General features: G+C 52.2%; 1 protein-coding gene across 8 annotated transcripts in view; it reads left to right on the top strand.

Moving 5' to 3' along the window:
- The window catches only part of RASGEF1A (RasGEF domain family member 1A), a 264,154-nt gene that overhangs the window by 236,718 nt on the left and 4,864 nt on the right, over window positions 1-22,572 (top strand). For 7 of the 8 annotated variants that reach the window (XM_082425593.1, XM_082425594.1, XM_082425595.1 and 4 more), the window contains 6 exons: window positions 15,739-15,939; window positions 18,273-18,395; window positions 20,108-20,245; window positions 21,100-21,321; window positions 21,915-21,989; window positions 22,309-22,401. In XM_082425593.1, the coding sequence (XP_082281719.1) occupies window positions 15,745-15,939; window positions 18,273-18,395; window positions 20,108-20,245; window positions 21,100-21,321; window positions 21,915-21,989; window positions 22,309-22,401 (846 nt within the window). In that variant the 5' untranslated portion in view covers window positions 15,739-15,744. Of the gene's footprint in view, window positions 1-10,557; window positions 10,584-15,738; window positions 15,940-18,272; window positions 18,396-20,107; window positions 20,246-21,099; window positions 21,322-21,914; window positions 21,990-22,308; window positions 22,402-22,572 lie in introns of those variants that run through there. The other variant, XM_082425599.1, reaches the window with a different exon arrangement.

The following is a 22,572-nucleotide window of genomic DNA, read 5'->3' on the forward strand; positions in this document are numbered from 1 at the left end:
AATTCACCTGTGAAGCCATCTGGTCCTGGGCTTTGTTTGATGGACGTTTTAAAATTACTTTTTCAATTTTAGTACTTGTGATTGGTCTGTTCATATTTTCTATTTCTTCTTGGTTCAGTCTTGGAAGGTTGTACCTTTCTAAAAATTTGTCCATATTTTCTAGGTTGTCCATTTTATTGGCGTAGAGTTGCTCATAGTAGTCTCTTGTGATCCTTTGTATTTCTGTGGTGTCCGTTGTAACTTCTCTTTTTCATTTCTAATTTTACTGATTTGAGCCCCCTCCCTTTTTTTCTTGATGAGTCTGGCTAAAGGTTTATCCATTTGTTTATCTTTTCACAGAACCAGCTTTTAGTTTCATTGATATTTTCTGTTGTCTTCTTCATCTCTATTTCATTTATTTCTGCTCTGATCTTTATGATTTCTTTCCTTCTACTAACTTTGGGTTTTGTTTGTTCTTCTTTCTCTAGTTGCTTTAGGTGTAAGGTTAGGTTGTTTATTTGAGATTTTTCTTATTTCCTGAGGTGAGATTGTATTGCTATAAACTTCCCTCTTAGAACTGCTTTTGGTGTGTCCCATAGGTTTTGGATCATTGTGTTTTTGTTGTCATTTGTCTCTAGGTATTATTTGATTTCCTCTTTGATTTCTTCAGTGATCCATTGGTTGTTCAGTAACATATTGTTTAGCCTCCATGTGTTTGTTTTTTCCCTGTAATTTATTTCTAATCTCATAGTGTTGTGGTCAGAAAATATACTTGATATGATTTCAGTTTTCTTAGATTTACCAAGGCTTGATTGTGGCCCAAGATGTAATCTATCCTGGAGGATGTTCCATGTGCACTTGAGAAGAAAGTTTATTCTGCTGCTTTTGGATGGAATGCCCTATAAATATCAATTAAATCTGTCTGGTCTCATATGTCATTTAAGGCTTATATTTCCTTTTTATTTTCTGTCTGGATAATCTGTCCACTGGTGTAAGTGAGGTGTTAAAGTCCCCCACTATTATTGTGTTACTGTCGATTTCCTCTTTTAGAGCTGTTAGCATTTGCCTTATGTATTGAGGTGCTCCTATGTTGGGTGCATATATATTTACAATTGTTATATCTTCTTGGATTGATCCCTTGATCATTGTGTAGTGTCCTTCCTTGTCTCTTGTAACAGTCTTTATTTTAAAGTCTATTTTGTCTGATAATATGTATTTTCACTCCAGCTTTCTTTTGATTTCCAGTTGCATGGAATATCTTTTTCCATCCCCTCACTTTCAATCTGTATGTGTCCCTAGGTCTGAAGTGGGTCTCTTGTAGACAGCATATATATGGGTCTTGTTTTTGTATCCATTCATCCAGTGTTTTTTGAATGGAGCATTTAATCCACTTACATTTAAGGTGATTATCGATATGTACCTATTGCCATTTTCTTGTTTTGGATTTGTTTTTGTAGGTCTTTTTTCTTCCCATCCTCTTTTTTTCCTCTTCTCTTGTGATTTGATGACTATCTTTAGTGTTGTGTTTGGTTGCTTTTTCTTTTTTGTGTGTGTATCTATTGTAGTTTTTTGGTTTGCATTTCCTGCCTAGAGAACTTCCTTTAGCATTTGTTGTAAAGCTGTTTGGTGGCACCGAATTCTCTTAGATTTTGCTTGTCTGTGAAGCTTTTTATTTCTCTGTTGAATCTGAATGAGAGCCCTCCTGGATAGAGTATTCTTGGTTGTAGGTTTTTCCCCTTTCATCACTTTAAATATATCGTGCCATTCCCTTCTGGCCTGCAGAGTTTCTGCTGAAAAATCAGCTGATAACCTTATGGGGATTCCCTTGCATGTTGTTTGTTGCTTTTCCCTTGTTGCTTTTAATATTTTTTCTTTGTATTTAACTTTTGTCAGTTTGATTAATATGTGTTTCGGCCTCCTCTTTGGTTGTATCCTGGATGGGACTCTCTGCACCTCCTGGTCTTGGGTGACTGTTTCCTTTCCCATGTTAGGGAAGTTTTTGGCTATAATCTCTTCAAATAGAAGAGATTTCTATTTGAAATCTATTTGAAATCTTCGCAGGCCCTTTCTCTTCCTCTTCTTCTTCTGGGATCCATCTAATGCAAATGTTGGTGTGTTTAATGTTGTCCCAGAGGTCTCTGAGACTGTTCTCATTTTTTTTTCTCTTTTTATTTTTTATTTTTATTTATTTATTTATTTTTTTTCCACACACACACACACTGTATTTTATTTTTACAAGAGATAAATAGACTGACACCAAGCATTGTACATGGGTGACCACAACAAAAGCAACAATGATTGCAATTACCAAACATGAAACACACTCATACTATGTCATAATATTGACATTCAGTCCAGTAATCCTCCACTGTAACAGCTCCTTTACTTTGAAGTGAAAATTGATTTGGATATTCTTTGCCTCTGAGTCCTTGTGGATTTTTTTTTTTTTAAATTCAGACAGAAAGTCACAAAAATTATACTCATCCTCATCAGTTCACTCAGTCCCATGTAATTAATTGTTTTTTTTCATCTTGATCTTTTGTTAGCACTTTTATGAGTTCATCAGTTTTTCATCAGATTTCTGAAAATGCTTATTCATTCAGTTCAGCAGTACAGTCAGTTACCAGAAACCTGTACTTGTCAGAGTCTTTTCCATGAATTTCTTGAAGATGAAACCCTTTTATAGGAACATATTTGCAAAATCATCAGAGTACACCCAGAACTGTCTGTAAATGACAAAAGACTTAAAAATGACCACGGTAAAAGATTTGATGAAAGTTCATAATAATGCAGTTGACAAGAAAATTAGTTATTTCTGAGATATACATTTTAAAGTAATAACTAGGATTATTACTTATAACATTATACCAGAACATATAAGATTTTTAGAAATTTCATGTAATGTCTGAAACATTTATATTAACATATTTCCATACATATTTCCATACAAATACAAATATAAGATTTTTAGAAATTTCATGTAATGTCTGAAACATTTATATTAACATATTTCCATACAAATAACCCAATGAAAGTTTAGTATTAGTTGTTTTGTTTGTTTTTTTATACTGCAGGTTCTTATTAGGCATCAATTTTATACACATCAGTGTATGCATGTCAATCCCAATCGCCCAATTCAGCACACCACCATCCCCACCTCACCGCAGTTTTCCCCCCTTGGTGTCCATATGTCCATTCTCTACATCTGTGTCTCAACTTCTGCCCTGCAAACTGGCTCATCTGTACCATTTTTCTAGGTTCCACATACATGCATTAATATACGATATTTGTTTTTCTCTTTCTGACTTACTTCACTCTGTATGACAGTCTCCAGATCCATCCATGTCTCAACAAATGACTCAATTTCGTTCCTTTTTATGGCTGAGTAATATTACATTGTATATATGTACCACATCTTCTTTATCCAATCGTCTGTTGATGGGCATTTAGGTTGCTTCCATGACCTGGCTATTGTAAATAGTGCTGCAATGAACATTCGGGTGCATGTGTCTTTTTGAATTACGGTTTTCTCTGGGTATATGCCCAGTAGTGGGATTGCTGGGTCATATGGTAATTCTATTTTTAGTTTTTTAAGGAACCTCCATATTGTTCTCCATAGTGGCTGTATCAATTTACATTCCCACCAACCGTGCAAGAGGGTTCCCTTTTCTCCACACCCTCTCCAGCATTTGTTGTTTGTAGATTTTCTGATGATGCCCATTCTAACAGGAGTGAGGTGATACCTCATTGTAGTTTTGATTTGCATTTCTCTAATAATTAGTGATGTTGAGCAGCTTTTCATGTGCTTCGTGGCCGTCTGTATGTCTTCTTTGGAGAAATGTCTATTTAGGTCTTCTGCCCATTTTTGGATTGGGGTGTTTGTTTCTTTGATATTGAGCTGAATGAGCTGTTTATATATTTTGGAGATTAATCCTTTGTCCGTTGATTCATTTGCAAATATTTTCTCCCATTCTGAGGGTTGTCTTTTCGTCTTGTTTATGGTTTCCTTTGCTGTGCAAAAGCTTTGAAGTTTCATTAGGTCCCACTTGTTTATTTTTGTTTTTATTTCCATTACTCTAGGAGGTGGATCAAAAAAGATCTTGCTGTGATTTATGTCAAAGAGTGTTCTTCCTATGTTTTCCTCTAAGAGTTTTATAGTGTCCAGTCTTATATTTAGGTCTCTAATCCATTTTGAGTTTATTTTTGTGTATGGTGTTAGGGAGTATTCTAATTTCATTCTTTTACATGTAGCTGTCCAGTTTTCCCAGCACCACTTATTGAAGAGACTGTCTTTTCTCCATTGTATATCTTTGCCTCCTTTGTCATAGATTAGTTAACCATAGGTGCGTGGGTTAATCTCTGGGCTTTCTATCTTGTTCCATTGATCTATGTTTCTGTTTTTGTGCCAGTACCATATTGTCTTGATTACTGTAGCTTTGTAGTATAGTCTGAAGTCAGGGAGTCTGATTCCTCCAGCTCCATTTTTTTGCCTCAAGACTGCTTTGGCTATTCGGGGTCTTTTGTGTCTCCATACAAATTTTAAGATGATTTGTTCTAGCTCCGTAAAAAATGCCATTGGTAATTTGATAGGGATTGCATTGAATCTGTAGATTGCTTTGGGTAGTATACTCATTTTCACAATGTTGATTCTTCCAATCCAAGAACATGGTATATCTCTCCATCTGTTGGTATCATCTTTAATTTCTTTCATCAGTGTCTTATAGTTTTCTGCATACAGGTCTTTTGTCTCCCTAGGTAGGTTTATTCCTAGGTATTTTATTCTTTTTGTTGCAATGGTAAATGGGAGTGTTTCCATAATTTCTCTTTCAGATTTTTCATCATTAGTGTATAGGAATGCAAGAGATTTCTGTGCATTAATTTTGTATCCTGCAACTTTACCATATTCATTAATTAGCTCTAGCAGTTTTCTGGTGGCAGTTTTAGGATTCTCTATGTATAGTATCATGTCATCCGCAAACAGTGACAGTTTTACTTCCTCTTTTCCAATTTGTATTCCTTTTATTTCTTTTTCTTCTCTGATTGCCGTGGCTAGGACTTCCAGAACTATGTTGAATAATAGTGGTGAGAGTGGACATCCTTGTCTCGTTCCTGATCTTAGAGGAAATGCTTTCAGTTTTTCACCATTGAGAATGATGTTAGCTGTGGGTTTGTCATATATGGCCTTTATTATGTTGAGGTAGGTTCCCTCTATGCCCACTTTCTGGAGAGCTTTTATGATAAATGGGGGTTGAATTTTGTCAAAAGCTTTTTCTGCATCTGTTGAGATGATCATATGGTTTTTATTCTTCAATTTGTTAATATGGTGTATCACATTGATTGATTTGCGTATATTGAAGAATCCTTGCATCCCTGGGATAAATCCCACTTGATCGTGGTGTATGATCCTTTTAATGTGTTGTTGGATTCTGTTTGCTAGTATTTTGTTGAGGATTTTTGCATCTATATTCATCAGTGATATTGGTCTGTAATTTTCTTTTTTTGTAGTGTCTTTGTCTGGTTTTGGTATCAGGGTGATGGTGGCCTCATAGAATGAGTTTGGGAGTGTTCCTTCCTCTGCAATTTTTTGGAAGAGCTTGAGAAGGATGGGTGTTAGCTCTTCTCTAAATGTTTGATAGAATTCACCTGTGAAGCCATCTGGTCCTGGACTTTTGTTTGTTGGAAGATTTTTAATCACAGTTTCAATTTCATTACTTGTGATTGGTCTGTTCATATTTTCTGTTTCTTCCTGATTCAGTCTTGGAAGGTTATACCTTTCTAAGAATTTGTCCATTTCTTCCAGGTTGTCCATTTTATTGGCATAAAGTTGCTTGTAGTAGTCTCTTAGGATGCTTTGTATTTCTGCAGTGTCTGCTGTAACTTCTCCTTTTTCATTTCTGATTTTATTGATTTGAGTCCTCTCCCTCTTTTTCTTGATGAGTCTGGCTAATGGCTTATCAATTTTGTTTATCTTCTCAAAGAACCAACTTTTAGTTTTATTGACCTTTGCTATTGTTTTCTTTGTTTCTATTTCATTTATTTCTGCTCTGATCTTTATGATTTCTTTCCTTCTGCTAACGTTGGGTTTTGTTTGTTCTTCTTTCTCTAGTTTCTTTAGGTGTAAGGTTAGATTGTTCACTTGAGATTTTTCTTGTTTCTTTAGGTAGGCTTGTATAGCTATAAACTTCCCTCTTAGAACCGCTTTTGCTGCATCCCATAGGTTTTGGGTCGTCGTGTTTTCATTGTCATTTGTCTCTAGGTATTTTTTTATTTCCTCTTTGATTTCTTCAGTGATCTCTTGGTTATTTAGTAACATATTGTTTAGCCTCCATGTGTTTGTCTTTTTTACGTTTTTTTCCCTGTAATTCATTTCTAATCTCATAGCGTTGTGGTCAGAAAAGATGCTTGATATCATTTCAATTTTCTTAAATTTACTGAGGCTTGATTTGTGACCCAAGATGTGATCTATCCTGGAGAATGTTCCGTGCGCACTTGAGAAGAACGTGTAATCTGCTGTTTTTGGATGGAATGTCCTATATATATCAATTAAATCTATCTGGTCTATTGTGTCATTTAAGGCTTCTGTTTCCTTATTTATTTTCATTTTGGATGATCTGTCCATTGGTGTAAGTGAAGTGTTAAAGTCCCCCACTATTATTGTGTTACTGTCGATTTTCTCTTTTATAGCTGTTAGCAGTTGCCTTATGTATTGAGGTGCTCCTATGTTGGGTGCATATATATTTATAATTGTTATATCTTCTTCTTGGATTGATCCCTGGATCATTATGTAGTGTCCTTCCTTGTCTCTTGTAACATTCTTTATTTTAAAGTCTATTTTATCTGATATGAGTATAGCTACTCCAGCTTTCTTTTGATTTCCATTTGCATGGAATATCTTTTTCCATCCCCTCACTTTCAGTCTGTATGTGTCCCTAGGTCTAAAGTGGGTCTCTTGTAGACAGCATATATATGGGTCTTGTTTTTGTATCCATTCAGCCAGTCTATGTCTTTTGGTTGGGGCATTTAATCCATTCACGTTTAAGGTAATTATCGATATGTATGTTCCTATGACCATTTTCTTAATTGTTATGGGTTTGTTTTTGTAGGTCCTTTTCTTCTCTTGTGTTTCCCACTTAGAGAAGTTCCTTTAGCATTTGTTGTAGAGCTGGTTTGGTGGTGCTGAATTCTCTTAGCTTTTGCTTGTCTGTAAAGCTTTTGATTTCTCCATCAAATCTAAATGAGATCCTTGCCGGGTAGAGTAATCTTGGTTGTAGGTTCTTCCCTTTCATCACTTTAAGTATATCATGCCACTCCCTTCTGGCTTGCAGAGTTTCTGCTGAGAAATCAGCTGTTAACCTTATGGGAGTTCCCTTGTATGTTATTTGTCGTTTTTCCCTTGCTGCTTTCAATAATTTTTCTTTGTCTTTAATTTTTGCCACTTTGATTACTATGTGTCTCGGCGTGTTTCTCCTTGGGTTTATTCTGTATGGGACTCTCTGCGCTTCCTGGACTTGGGTGGCTATTTCCTTTCCCATGTTAGGGAAGTTTTCGACTGTAATCTCTTCAAATATTTTCTCTGGTCCTTTCTCTCTCTCTTCTCCTTCTGGGACCCCTATAATGCGAATGTTGTTGCGTTTAATGTTGTCCCAGAGGTCTCTTAGGCTGTCTTCATTTCTTTTCATTCTTTTTTCTTTAGTCTGTTCCGCAGCAGTGAATTCCACCATTCTGTCTTCCAGGTCACTTATCCGTTCTTCTGCCTCAGTTATTCTGCTATTGATTCCTTCTAGTGTAGTTTTCATTTCAGTTATTGTATTGGTCATCTCTGTTTGTTTGTTCTTTAATTCTTCTAGGTCTTTGTTAATCATTTCTTGCATCTTCTCAATCTTTGCCTCCATTCTTATTCCGAGGTCCTGGATCATCTTCACTATCATTGTTCTGAATTCTTTTTCTGGAAGGTTGCCTATCTCCACTTCATTTAGTTGTTTTTCTGGGGTTTTTTCTTGTTCCTTCATCTGGTACATAGCCCTCTGCCTTTTCATCTTCTCTATCTTTCTGTAACTGTGGTTTTTGGTCCACAGGCTGCAGGATTGTAGTTTTTCTTGCTTCTGTTGTCTGCCCTCTGGTGGTTGAGGCTATCTAAGAGGCTTGATGGGAGGCTCTGGTGGTGGGTAGAGCTGACTGTTGCTGTGGCGGTCAGAGCTCAGTAAAACCTTAATCCACTTGACTGTTAATGGGTGGGGCTGGGTTCCCTCCCTGTTGCTGTGGCGGTCAGAGCTCAGTAAAACCTTAATCCACTTGACTGTTGATGGGTGGGGCTGGGTTCCCTCCCTGTTGGTTGTTTTGCCTGAGGCAACCCAACACTGGAGCCTACTCTTTGGTGGGGTTAATGGCAGACTCTGGGAGGGCTCATGCCAAGGAGAACTTCCCAGAACCTCGGCTGCCAGTGTCCTTATCCCCATGGTGAAACAGAGCCACCACTCGCCTCTGCAGGAGACCCCCCAACACCAGCAGGTAGGTCTGGTTCAGTCTCCCCCAGGGTCACTGCTCCTTCCCCTGGGTCCCGATGCACACATTCCTTTGTGTGTGCCCACCAAGAGTGGGGTCTCTGTTTCCCCCAGTCCTGTCAAAGTCCTGCAATCAATTCCCACTAGGCTTCAAAGTCTGATTCTCTAGGAATTCCTCCTCCCGTAGCCGGACCCCCAGGTTGGGAAGCCTGACGTGGGGCTCCGAACCTTCACTCCAGTGGGTGGACTTCTGTGGTATAAGTGTTCGCCAGTCTGTGAGTCACCCACCCAGCAGTTATGGGATTTGATTTTACTCTGATTGCGCCCCTCCTACCGTCTCACTGTGGCTTCTCCTCTGTCCTTGGACGTGGGGTATCCTCCTTTGTGAAGTCCAGGGTCTTCCTGTCAATGATTGTCCAGCAGCCAGTTTTGATTCTGGTGTTCTCGCAAGAGGGAGTGAGAGCACGTCCTTCTACTCCGCCATCTTGGTTAATCCTCCCAGCTCTCTTTTTAATATTCATTTATTTATTTGGCTGTACCAGGTCTTAGTTGTGGCATGCAGGATCTTCATTGCTGTGTGTAGGATCTTTAGTTGCGGCATGTGGGATCTTTAGTTGTGGCATGTGGGATTTTTTAGTTGTGTCATGTGGGATCTTTAGTTGTGGCATGTGGGATCTTTTTTTTTTAAAGTAATTATTTATTTGGCTGTGTTGGGTCTTCGTTGCTGCACGCAGGCTTTCTCTAGTTCCAGCGAGCGGGGCTACTCTTCGTTGCAGTACGTGGGCTTCTTATTGTGGTGGCTTCTCTTGTTGCGGAGCACGGGCTCTAGGCGTGTGGGCTTCAGTAATTGTGGCACACAGGCTCAGTAGTTGTGGTTCATGGGCTCTAGAGCACAGGCTCAGTAGTTGTGGCACATGGGCTTAGTTGCTCAACAGCATATGGGATCTTCCCGGACCAGGGATGGAACCCATGTCCCCTGCATTAGCAGGTGGATTCTTAACCACTGTGCCACCAGGGAAGTCCTTCATGTGGGATCTTTAGTTGCGGCATTCAGGATCTTTAGTTGCAGCATGCGGTATCTTTTTTAGTTGCGGCATGAGATCTTTAGTTGCAGCATGCGGGCTCTTAGTTGCGGCATGCATGTGGGATCTAGTTCCCTGACCAGGGATTGAACCGAGGTCCCTGCATTGGGAGCGTGGAGTCTTAACCACTGGACCATAAGGGAAGTCCCTGACTGTCCTGATTTCTTTTCATTCTTTCTTCTTTTCCATGGCAGTGATTTCCACCACTCTGTCTTCCAACTCACTTATCCGTTCTTCTGCCTCTGTTATTCTGCTATTGATTCCTTCTTGTGTATTTTTCACTTCAGTTATTGTGGTGTTTATCTCTGTTTTCTTTTTATTGTTGTTGTTCTTTAAATCTTCTCTTTGTTAAACATTTCTTGTATCTTCTCGGTCTGTGCCTCCATTCTTTTTCCAAGGTTTTGGATCATTTTTACTATCGTTATTTTGAATTATTTTTCAGGTAGATTGCCTGTCTCCTCTTCATTTAGTTGTCCTTGTGGGTTTTCTATCTTGTTCCTTCATCTGCATCATATTTCTCTGTTGTCTCATTTTGTCTAACTTTCTGTGTTTGTGGTCTCCTTTCCACAGGCTGCAGGATCGTGGTTCCTCTTGCTTCTGGTGTCTGCCCCCTGGTGGGTGAGGTTGGTCCAGAGGCTTATGCAGGCTTACTGGTGGGAGGGACTGGTGCCTGCCCTCTGGTGGGTGGAGCTGGGTCTTGTCCCTCTGGTGGGCAGGGCTGTGTCAAGGGGTGTGTTTTGAGGTGGCTGTGAGCTCCATAGGACTTTAGGCCGCCTGTCTGCTCATAGGTGGGGCTGTGTTCCCCCTTTGCTGGTTGTTTGACCTGAGGCATCCCAGCACTGGATCCTGCAGGCTGTTGGGTGGGGCTGGGTCTTGGTGCCAAAATGGGGACCTCCGGGAGAGCTCACGCTGATCAGTATTCCTTGGGGAATATTGATCCTTCCCCCCACAAGTGTCCTTGTCCCCCACAGTGATCTACAGCCAACCCCTGCCTCCCCAGGAGACCCTCCAAGATCCCTAGGTAGGTCTAGCCCAGGTTCCTATGGAGGTACTGCTTTGTGCTGGGTCCCACTGCACTCTTGCATGCGCCCTCCAAGAGTGTTTCCCCCAGCCCTGTGGAGCTCCTGCTCTCAAGCCCCGCTGGCCTTCAGGGCTGAGTGCTCTGGGGGTTCTTCCTCCCAATGCCAGACCCTCAGACTGTCTTGGAGGGCTGTTTTTATGTACGCTCGTCCCTATATAGCCTGTGTGATTTTAATATTTTTTAGTGCGAGGGCTGTTTTTAGTATGGATGTCTGCCACGTCTTTCCTCAGTGTATGCTGGCCGTTATCCCCTTGATAGGGGGTTTGGCTGGTGCTGTGGTGACCAGATCCTGCACTGGGTATTGAGCGGGGCCTCCCCTTTGGTCTCTGGTTGTCACCGCCCTGTCAGGGGCAGAGTCTGCTCCCTGGTTGTTGTTGTAGAGGCCCCCAGATCTGTTTCTTAGCCGTGTTTCTGATCTGCGGTGCAAGGTAGGCAGGATTGGAGCACTCCCACTGGGAGGGAAGCCACTGAGTATTCCTCCTCTGGAGATGTTCACCTGTGAGCGTGCTCTGTTGTGTCACCTTTCACCTGTTGTGCGGGCTCGCAAATTACACTGTTGTTGGTACTGCTTTCAGCCCCACCTTAACCGTGGATATGCCGGCAGTTGGCCCTGGTGTCTCTCAGGTATTGTTTTCACCAGGCCACCAGCGTAGATCCACTGAAGTCATGTCCCAGGACTGCAGTAATCATGCATCTGGACCCTCTGTGGGTGCTATGGGGGCAGCTCAGACTCTGGCCTGGCCCAACCCCTGTGTGTATGTGCCCACAAAGCCCACAGCTGCTAAAACTAGACCCATCTCAGCGGTGGGAGTGCTCATTGTCTGTTCGGATGTTCTGCAGGCTCTGAGTTTACAAAGCCGGTCACAGGGGTATAAATCTGTGCTTCACACCGCCGCGAGGAGAGATTTCAGCTCTTCTTCCTTAGTTGCATGGCCCCTGGGGCTCAGCTGTGACTTCAGCCCCACCCCTGCATGTGGGTCACCCACCAGTGTCTGCTCCTGAGGCTGCCCCGGAGCACAGGTGCCCGCCCAGGCGGGAGGGGGCAGAGGCTGCGAGTGACCAGGACACACGGGCCTACTGTAGCGGGAGCCCCTCCTAATAGCTACTGTTTGTGTGACTGTGATTGCTCTTGCTCTGTGTTCCCTCCCAAGACAGGAGCCCAGATTTCCTGGGTGCTCTGCTCTGAGTGGCCCTTCCTTGAGAAAGGGTCCAGTTGGGGGTGATGGACACACAGGTGTGTGGCCAGAAGCCTCAGTCCCTGCTCTTGCTGGGACAGGAGAGGAGGACCCCATGTGCAAGAGCAGAAGGGACCACAGAGTGGGGTGGGGTGGCCAGCAGAGATGCCAAGCAGAGGTCTTAACGGGTAGTCCTGCCATCATCCCCATTTGACAGCTGAGGAAATCGAGGTTGGTTAGACTCGTCTAGGAACAAGGAGCTGGCCCGTTGCAGGGCTGGGATACGAACACAAGGGGGCTCTAAATTCCTGTCCAGGAAGACCCACTTGGGGAACCTGTCTCCTCCCACTTGGCACTGAGCCTGGAGACCCTCCTCAAAGTGCTCATGGCCTGGCGGGGGTGGGCTCTGCTAGGGACTGGGTGGGAAAGGAAGGGCCTCTGGGTGGGGGGGGTCCCCAGGATCCACAGGGCTCAGTGTACAGAGGAGCAGGGAGAGACGTGGTCAGAGAGACCTGGCCCCAGGCAGAGTCCCAGGGTAGGGGAGAGGCTGGGGTGGTCCTGCACAGCCCCTGGGGGCTCTGCCCATGCCCCGAGGGGGTTTTGGGCCTCTGCCTCAAAGCCCACCCTCACATTATGACCCGCTAGATGGTGGCCATGCTTCTGTCTGCAGACCCAGCCCTGGGGCTGCAGCCTCTTTATTATGCCTTTATAAAAAGAGCTGATTTCAAAACTCAGCTTCTTTGCACTAAAAAACAAAGTTATTTAGAAGATGACAAAATAGATGCGCCATTTAGAAAAGTTACCAAATAGATGACAAATGTGTAGAACGGAAAGCGAAAGTCTCCTCCCTCCCCTGCTCCCTTGCAGTAAAGTCTTTAATGAGTGTGGCCACGGGTGGCCAGATGTTTTCTGTGCCTTTATTTACATGTCATGTACACGTCTGTTTATGTCATTTAAAAGTGACTGGTGCGGGATCTTGTGCAGCTGGGGAGTCCAGGGGCGGGGTCCTCGGCCCAGCTGCTGTTGGAGGGGTCACTGCCCCAAGCTGAAGGGATGGGCCTCACGTGGCTGCCCCTTCCTTCCCGTGGCCTCCTGGGCGGTGCACGGGCACGGTGTAGGCGGGACGCAGTCTCTGGAGGACCGAGCCCCCCCACGGGTGGGGAGCCCTGGGGGAGGAGCAGCGTGATGAGGGACGTGCCGCCCAGTGGCTGTGCAGGACACGTGGACTGGGGCCCCACCCCCGGGGTAGGTGACTGCACCCTGAGCGCACGCCCCTCCCCTGTCGAGGGGGACAGTGAGTGCCATCTGAGGCTCCCTAGGGAGCTGTGGGCCGGAGCCCAGTGTAGAGCTCGGCCCCCTGGCTTCCTGCGAGGCTCACCTGTCCCCCCACGGGCAGCAGAGCTGGGGGGCTGAGTCCCCAGGCTGGCTCCCCACTGGCTAGCCCTGGGGCAGGTGTCCCTGCAGGCGGCCTCGCCCTGTGGAGGATCTGGTAGGGGCTCTGTGAGTTAGTGGGGTGTCAGTGTGCTCCCCCCGTAGCACCTTCTGACCAGAGCAGCCCGCTGTCTCCACGGGGGGAGAGGCCAGAGGCTTCGAAAATGCCGTTTCTGATGACCAAGAAGCTTGGGGTCAGGATGTCCAACTGGCCAAGGTTACCACTCTCGGGTCACCTTTTGAACCCAGAACTGTGTGATCTCAGGAAAGTCGCCCCGCAGCGCATGGCCCTCAGCTGAAGTGCTGGGGGTCGGGTCCCCTCGGGTCCCAGTGACGGCACAGCAGAGCAGCTGCCAGTGCTGAGGCACCCAGGGAGCCCACCTTCCTTATTTCCTCCCACAAAAGGCTACTGAGCACAGCCATGGGGCGGGTTACAGCCAGACAGGAAGATGTGAAGGCAGGTGATCAGCCACTTCTGGCCTCGTGGGTCAGCAGTCTAGCGATGAACCCAGGGGGGCTTCCTAGGGGTGGTGACACCCGGGCTGGACTTGGAAATCCTAGGATTTCCTCAGTTGAGTTCCTTCTTGCTGAGTCTGTTTCACTATGTGAAAAATGAAGGGTTTGCTCAAGTCAGTGGTTCTTTGACTTAAGCGGCAAAGAGGACCCACCCCAGGGTTCTGACCCAGTGGGGCCTGAGACTGTGCATTCTAACGTGGGTTGAGGGGAGTGTTCTGAGAGTCTGAACCCAACCTGACGCAAGGGCAGCACGGAGCCTGGGGGCCACAGATGTTGCAATCCAGGCCTGTCCCCGGGGACTTCCCTTGAGCGCTTGCTCTCCTTGCAAAGGATTTTCTGAGAATCCAAAGGCGACCTCCAGGCGTTTGGCAGAGAAGCCAGCGTCGTTTGGGCCGGGCCCCTTTTGCCCTGGTGTGAGGCTCAGTTGATGTGCTGGGGTGGGAGTTGGCTCTCCTTGTAAAGCCCTTGGAGGGGCCCCTCATGGCAGTAAAATACTCATGGCTGCTGTTCGCTCCGCCCAGTGGGGAGACTGAGGCCAGAAGGGCTCAGAGGCCAACCCTGGTCCGGGCAAGAGAGCAGGCCAGGGCTGGTTGGAGGCGTCATCCCCGGCAAGCTCAGCACTGGGGGCTCTTTCTGCCCCCTGAGGCGTGGGGAGCAGCCCCGGCCCGGAGAGGGAGGCCAGCGCGGCGGCCTGGGGAGCTAGGGGTGGGGCAGCGGCAACTGCCTGCCAGTGACCAGAGAGGGTGACACCTGGCCATGGTCCCCACCAAGGCAGGAAGGGCCAGCTCCTCCCCCGGGACTTCATCCTCCCTTCCCTCCAAGGGTGGGACTAGCCCAGCAGGCGGGGCAGGCCACCCTTGGCCAGCAGGAGGGGGAGTGTGCCCGCGGCACTAGCTTCCGAGGCCTCGGGCTAGCAGGTGTGCGTCACGCTGATGCCACAGAACCCCCTCCAGACACGGCCAGCTGCCCCGGGGCAGTGAGGCAACTGAGGCCCAGAGGGCTGCAGACTCTCCCGGGCCTCATGAGAGCCTGCAGCAAAGCCGGCTGCAGTGCGAGGTGGGGACCCTCAGCCCCCATCACACTGAGCCCCCAGACTGCTGCCCAGCATCTGCGTCTAATAGGCATTTCAAATCCACGTGTCCAAAAGCAAGTTCCAGGTCTTTCCCCAAACCCCACCCTCAAAGCCTTTCCCCATGCTGGTCAGTCGCTCAGGCGGAAGACCGTTCTCCACAGCGTCCAGAGTTGACCTTGCTCCCCTCCTCCTTTGCCATCACCTGACCTGAGCAGTGTCTCCCAGGGTTTTGTCATGGCAGAAGCCACTGATTGGTTTTCAGATCTCTCCCTTGCTGGATCTCCACTCGGCGGCCACGGTGACCTTCACCCTGAGTCAGGTCACTCCTTTGTCTGGAGCCCTGACGCCTCCTGTCTCATATGTTGCACCCTGGGCCCCCAGGTGTGTATGGTCTGGCCAGACCACTCCCCTGCTGATCACCTTCCCCTACACTGGCCTCAGGACCTTGGCACCTGCTGTCCTTTTTGCCTAGAACCTCCGTCTTTTATCCCAGGAAGCTGCACAGCTAACACCATCAGTCTGTCTCAGGGCCCCCTCCCCGAGGCCGCCTTGATCACCCCCCGCACACTCAGTGTTCTCCTCCTGGTGCTGTTTTTCTCCATAGTTTCTCTTTTCCCACTGGGATGGAACCCCAGGAGGCAGGGCCTTCTGTGTCCAGATGCCTGGAATGAGGCCTGGTATGCACAGAGCAGGTGGTGAAGAAACATTTATCAGACACATTGATCAGCGGCTTCGGGGCCACTGAGGAGCCTGCCCGCCCGCCTGTGCTGACATCTAATGACCCCCCTCCCGGCCCTGCCGGGGCTCAGGCTCTGCACCTGCACGCAGGCTGCAGGCGGCCTGGGAGGAGGGCCTGGCGGAGGTGCCTTTGATGCCTCACGCCCTCATTCTTTTCTCCCAGGAAACTATGCCCCAGACGTCCGTGGTCTTCTCCAGCATCCTCGGGCCCAGCTGTAGTGGACAGGTGCAGCCCGGCATGGGGGAGCGAGGAGGTGGGGCCGGCAGCTCCGGGGACCTCATCTTCCAAGATGGACGTCTCATCTCCGGGTCCCTGGAGGCCTTGATGGAGCACTTGGTCCCCACAGTGGACTATTACCCCGACGTGAGTGCCCGGTGACTGGCGGGGTCGACCTGGGCTCCCGGGGAGGCTGCTGCTGGGATGGCGAGGGAGGTCCCCCATCAGTCAGAGCTGGACGGAGCAGCAGGGAGCCCTGGCCCTACCTCCTGTGCTTTCCTGCTCCCTCCCACCCCTGGCCCCCAGCCTAGGAGCGGGGAACCAGCAGCGACTTCCCTGCTGTCCCCAGGCAGGTAGGAGATGGCCCTGGAGGGGCAAGAGGGGTCTAAGGGGCAAGGCCAGTGCTTCAGGGTCCTGGTGAGGGTCCACCCATCAGTGTCCCGTCTCTGAGCTGGGAAGTTTGTTTTGTGCATGAACCGCAGTGGCTCAGAATGAAGAGGGTCGGCCCCTCCTGGGCACATGCGTGTGCGGGCAGGACGGGCCTTTGCCAACCTGAATCCTCCCTCTTCACCTCAAGGTGACATTGGCGCGTTCTCGGAAGAGCGAGAAAGAGTTCCCTTGTCACGTGTGGCTTCCCTTCCGCCTCCAGTAGATGACGTCTCGTAGTGGCAGTGGGGTTGTTACCTGCTCCCTTTCGAGAGCCAGGCTGCCCCTCTGGGTGCCCCCTCCCTCCTGAGGGCAGGGCCCTGCGCATGGCCTCCGGGCGACAGACGGGGCTGCGAGGGAGGGTGGGGAGGAATTGCCCCCTCTGCCCTCCAGCTGGGTTTCCGGGGCTCCTGGCCCCCCCCCGACATGTCAGGCCTCCTCCCTCCCTCCTGGGGCTCTGTCCACTCCTCTGTCTGTCCTTCTGTCCACCCCGGAAATCCTCTCAGGGCCTGGCTGGGGCTGGTGGTGCCGATGTGGCAGCTGAGGGCCAGGCGGCAGAGCCGGGGAGAGGGGACCCCGGGCCCTGAAGACGCCCGGAGCAGGGCTGCGGCCCCCCAGGGGCTGGGACCTCCAACCCCAGTGCTGGTCTGTGCGACAGTGGCCTTGCGTGGCGGGGGGAGGAGCCTCCCCTCTTTCAGGCCTGTCCCCGGGGAGCCTCCTTAGCCAGCTCACCCAGTGTTGTCCCCAGAGTACTGTGCCCTGGGGTCCCAGCCTGCTTCCCAGGAGAGAGCCAAGGGGCGGCGGAGGTCGAACGGGGGTCCAGCTAGGCATCAGCCCGGCTGCCGAGCACCCCGGCTCCCCGCCGTTCCCTCGCGGCCCGTGCCCTGCGGACGTGGGCGGCTGGGGACACTGCGCTCCGTCTGTCTCCCTGGTCCTCCCCGGAGACGCGCAGCTCCTGCCTCGGGCTCTCCTCTGCCCCGGCTGAGAGCTCCGAGGTGTAAGAGCTGCGGCCTTCCTTCACGCTCTGAGCCTTCTCCTCAGGAGGGGCCCCTGAAGGTCCCACCACTGACGGGCCGGGCCGCTGGAGCACCCGTGGTGCACAGCCCAGGCACACCCTGCTGCTCCCGGGAGAGCCTCCCCAGCGGCCTCTGAGGGCTGCATCGGGGCAGGGAGGGCCTGAGGGCCGAGTCCCGATCCGGGAGGCTGCGTTAGGCTGCAGCACGGAAGACCTGCTCCTTTGGGCCTGGAGTGGAGGCCGAGGGTCCTGGGCCCCCCGCCTGCAGCAGCCGTGTGGGAGTAGATCACTGTCTCTGAGTCGAGTCCCCGGGAGACCCCAAGCAGCCTCCCCACCCCCAAGTCCGCCCTGTCTGCAGGCAGGGGCCTGGCAAATCCCACGTCAGCCAGAAGCTTCCAAGAGCCCTGGGCTCTGCTCCCTGCCGCCTTTCAGCCCGGACCAGGCGCACCCCTCAGCCTGCACGGCCACCCGGTGACGAGGACATGCGGCCTTGGGACTGGGGGGCCCTGGTGTGGCAGGTGGGGACGGGGCCCACAGCTGGCTAGTGACCACACAGTGGCTTGCAGCAGCTCCTGATGTGGGATCCTGGGGCCAAGGAGGCCCCCCCCCGCCCCCCAGCCAGGCCCCGCCCCACTGAGCCGTGAGGATCTGGCACAGAGCAGGCTGGGCGCCTGGCCCGGGGAGCATCGTGGGCCGGGCCACAGGCCCACACAGGCCCGGAGATGCCGCTGACATCCAGGTCCGCGTTTAGCTCCCGGCGTGGGGTAGGGGAGCATCCCAGCAGAGAAAGACCACTGGAGCCGAGCTTGTCAGGGACGCCTCTGAGAGCTGCTGCGAAGTGGGGTTTGATCTGTGCCTTGCACGGTGGGCAGGGTTTGGGAGCAGCGGGAGAGGAGGAAGGGCATTCGAGGTGATGTAAACCACGCAGAAGGTGATGCTGGGCCCGGGAGGCGGGAGCCAGGTGCAGGAGCAGGCCGCGGCTCTACCTGGGGGCCACGCCGGGCTGACTCACTCTTCGCCCTCTGTCTCTTTCCTTCAGAGGACGTACATCTTCACGTTTCTCTTGAGCTCCCGGGTCTTCGTCCCCCCTCATGACCTGCTGGCCCGCGTGGGGCAGATCTGCCTGGAGCAGAGGCAGCAGCTGGAGGCCGGATCTGATAAGGTGAAGGCGAGCCCCCCGGGCTGCCGCCGTCTCCGTGCCCCTGGCTTCCCCGCTCTGTCACGCTTGGGAGAGAATCCTGCTCAGGACGGGGCCTGGCTCAGCCCGGCCTGGGCCCCTTCCTGCTGGGGGCAGGTCTGCTTGCCCGGCCTCCTGACGTCCCTGGAGCAGGCCTCCCGGGGGTCTGCAGGGGTGCCCACCTCCCAGGGCGCTGGATGGAACTGCCGCTGGCGGGTGCTCACACCCCCTCCCGGGGAAGGGCCACAGCAGACAGCCCTGCCGGCTCTCCTGCTCAGGGCCAGACACCCCGGAAGGGAGGGTCCGGCTCCAGCTGGTGGAGAAGCAGCCTGGGTCGCTGCTCCCTCCAAGGGGGGTGGCGGGCAGCACCCTCAGGCTAGAGTTTTCAGAGACTCAAATAGGGCTGTTTTTCACTGTCATGTCTTCTGATTGAGTCAGGCGTTGGGCAGTCAAGATGGGTAAGAAACCACAGCTCATCCCTGGGGCCCTGGGGCAGGCCCGGGGTCTGGTGCGGAAGCAGGGGTGGTGGGCGTACTGTCAAGGCGCTGGCAGGGCCTGTTCCTGATGACCTTCCCCTCACCAGGCCGGGCCTCCTGCCTCTGGAGGTTTGCAGCAAAGGCCTGTGACATCTGTGCCCTCTTCAGTCTCCTCTCCAGAGGGGCCCGTCCCCGGGTGTGCTGGGAGGGACCGAGACAGGCGCCCATTGCAGCCCGGGGATCAGGAAAGGCTCCTGAAGGCGTGGGTGGGGAAATGCCAGAACAGGGTGAGTGGGAGATGAAATTCTAGGCTGAGGGCCAGCAGGGGGACAGTAGAGGCCTGAGAGGAGCCTGGGGTGAGCCCGCCCGCCTTCGTCTGTGATGACAGGCAGGGCGGGGCCTCTGAGGAGGGAATGCAGGGCTGTAGTTCCTGCTGAGTGCGGGGTGCAGCGGGCACCCGGGGGAGTGTCAGCTGGGTGGAGGCAGCAGAGCAGAGGTGGGTGGAGGGGGGCAGGTAGGTGTAGGTGTGGGGAGTTGGGTCATGAAGGAGCTGGGCCCTGAGGGCAGTCAGGGCCGGAACGGGTGGCCCGGCGGGCACGGGGATCTGGTCAGGGCCAGGCAGGAACCAAGGTGGGCATAGGAATGGTTTAGCGTACGTGAGCCAGCGTGGGGCTGGGCGTAGAGGACTGGCCGGGAGAGCACAGCCGGGCATCCCGCACCCCCTCCTTGGGCTGTATGTGCGTGTGGACCTGGGCCAGTGGGAACTAGGGGGAGGATGCCTGGTGTGTCTGCGACCCTTCCCAGCACTTGCCAACCTGCTTTTTACTGAGAGAAGGTGGCTAGGGTCTCTTGCTTAACGTTAATGATTTTGCTTGGTTTTCATCGTGTCCTTTTTTATGGGTAACTTCTAATTCCAGCAAATGAAACTAATTTTCTGTGTCATGGCAGCAGCGATAGGACAGGTTCTTTGAAAATGAATTTAAGTGAAAGAGAGCTGGCTTAAGGGGAATGTGAAGCAAAGCAGGAATGACGAAACCGCAGGTGGACAGGGCGAAGGACGCCCCTACCCAGCAGCCCGCACCCCAGCGTCGGGGCAGAGGACACAGGTCCTGTGTGGGAATGGGTCGGAGGGTGTTGCAGAACTGGGGGTGCTTGTACCACTTGTCATCTTGTCACCCACTCTGGAGGGTCAGACCTTGCTTTATCCCCCGCCCCCACCAGGCCAGGCTGAAGTCCTTCTCAGCCAAGATCGTGCAGCTGCTGAAGGAGTGGACAGAGGCCTTCCCCTACGACTTCCAGGACGAGAAGGCCATGGCCGAACTGAAAGCCATCACCCACCGGGTCACCCAGTGTGATGAGGTGAGGTCCTCCTCGGACCCTGGCAGAGTTCCTTGTCTGAGGGGGGTGGGTCTTCAGGGACAGCTCTGTATGTGGTCCCCTTTGCTGTCACTCTCCCAAGAGGACTGCTGGGTGGCTCCATTTGCCCCTCAACCCCGTGAGGGCTGCTCAGCTGGCCAGCAACAGGCCAGACTCACCCTCGGCATCCTGCACACACGGGAGACCCTGTGGCCCGAGCGGGGTAATCCCAGGCCCCACCTGCTCCCGCTCGTTGGGTGGGTGGAGTGGGGGCCTAGCGAGAGGCCTTGTCCGCCTTTCCCGGCTCCCAGCTCCCGCTTGGTCTGCAGCGTTGACACGGGCCCTCCAGAGAGGTTGGTCCTGCTGCCAGCCCCCATCGCGGGAGCCTGGGCTCCGTGTGCTCAGCACCTTCCGCCTTCCTGAGGGCTCAAAGCCCAGGGAGAGCGGGGCAGGGCCAGGGCTGCCCCCACCCAGGGAAGGAAGGCTCCTAGTCCTGGAGGAAGCCCTTCCGGAGTCCCTCGTCCCTACTGTGGGCCCCTCCTATGGTGGAAAGGCCACGGGAAGTAGCTCAGCCGGCCGTCACCCGGAAAGCCATGCTTTTCAGACCCAAAAGCCTAGCCCTGGCCTTCAGCTCCCTTCTCAGGACGGCTGTGGAGTCACCCTCCCCTGCAGCCCTCGGCGGAGCCCACACTGTGCCCCACTCTGCTGTCAGAGGCCCAAGTGCTCATGGCAGGTCTGGGTAGGGGACGTGGGCTCAAAGTTAGACACATCCCTGGAGACGAGATGGGTTCCTCCGGCGCGGTGTGGGTCTTGCTGCCAGCCCAGGCCAGCACCTTCTCCGCCCCCGCCCCTCCCAGGAGAATGGCACGGTGAAGAAGGCCATCGCCCAAATGACGCAGAGCCTGCTGCTGTCCCTGGCTGCCCGGAGCCAGCTTCAGGAGCTGCGTGAGAAGCTCCGCTCACCGGCCATGGACAAAGGGCCCATCCTCAAGGCCAAGCCGCCAGCCGCGCAGAAGGACATCCTGGGCGTGTGCTGTGACCCCCTGGTGTTGGCCCAGCAGCTGACTCACATCGAGCTGGTCAGTGCTGCAGTGCGCCCTTCCCAGGACGGGGCTGGGGTGTGTTCACTGACGCTCATGCCGGCACCTTCCCAACATGGCACCACAGGGCCTTCCCCTACCGGCCGGACCGGGGTGTCGGGAAGCCCACTTGGCAGCCCCAAGCACTGCCTCTGGCGGCTGTGTCCACCTGAGCAGAGGGTTTCTTGGTACCTGGGTCCCCAGGATCACGGCAGCCCCATGTTAACGGGAGGGGCTGGGGCGATGGGGACTGCAGTGGCCTCAGGATGGAGGAGCGGCTCGGGAAGAGGTGAAGGGTTTCAAGGGGGACGGCTCTCCCCGCCCCGTCCCCTCATCCTGCCTGTGCCCGGGCTGGGCAGGTGCCCTGCACATAGCAGCCGCTGCTGAGGCTCTCGCCTCCCAGACCCTGGGGTACAGCTGGGGGGCCTGCCCACTGTCTGGGTGCTCTGATCGAGGAGGGGCTGTGGCTGAGGGGCACGCCTGCAGGGAGGTCGTGACTGCTGCTCTCGACACGCCCTCCACGCTGCGTGTGCGGCCTGCCTGAGGTTGGCAGGCTTGTCACTCCTCCTGGGCTGTCTCCCCGTTCCACCCAGGAGAGGGTCAGCAGCATCCACCCTGAGGACCTGATGCAGATCGTCAGCCACATGGACTCTCGGGACAAGCACAGGGTGAGGGGCTGCGGCGTGCTCCGGGGTGGCCGGGGAGGGTGCGGGGCCTTGCCCAGACGCCTGCGTGCCTCCGGAGTGTCTGGCCTCCCAGCGCCTGCCCCAGGGCTCGGTGGACGGCCACGCAGGGTGCTGCGTGCTGCCGGGGAGCCCTGGAGGGCCGGGTGGGGGCATCCTGGGAGACCCGGGCGGGCCCGGGGGGCCAGTCCAGCAGCCGCCCCCCTCCTCCTCTGGCCACAGCTCCTTGGTTCTGAGGGTGGGGCTGGGGCGGCAGCCACGGGCAGGGTCCTCGGGCTCCCTGTGACCTGCTGTGTCCCCACAGTGCCGAGGGGACCTGATTAAGACCTACAGCCTGGAGGCCTACGACAACTGGTTCAACTGCCTCAGCATGCTGGTGGCCACCGAGGTGTGCCGGGTAAGTGCCGCGCGGCGCACACAGCAGCAGGGCCGGCCCCGTCTCCTCCCGACCCCACCGTGCCGCCTGGGGCTCTGCCCCCTGTACCCCGCAGGGGACAGAACATTGCAAGTGGAGACAGGAAGCTTTTATTGCCAGGGCCTTGGAAGCGCCAACCCCCAACAGTGATGC

The sequence above is a fragment of the Balaenoptera physalus genome, assembly GCF_965194825.1.
Source record: "Balaenoptera physalus genome assembly, chromosome: 14".
Lineage (NCBI taxonomy): Eukaryota > Metazoa > Chordata > Mammalia > Artiodactyla > Balaenopteridae > Balaenoptera > Balaenoptera physalus.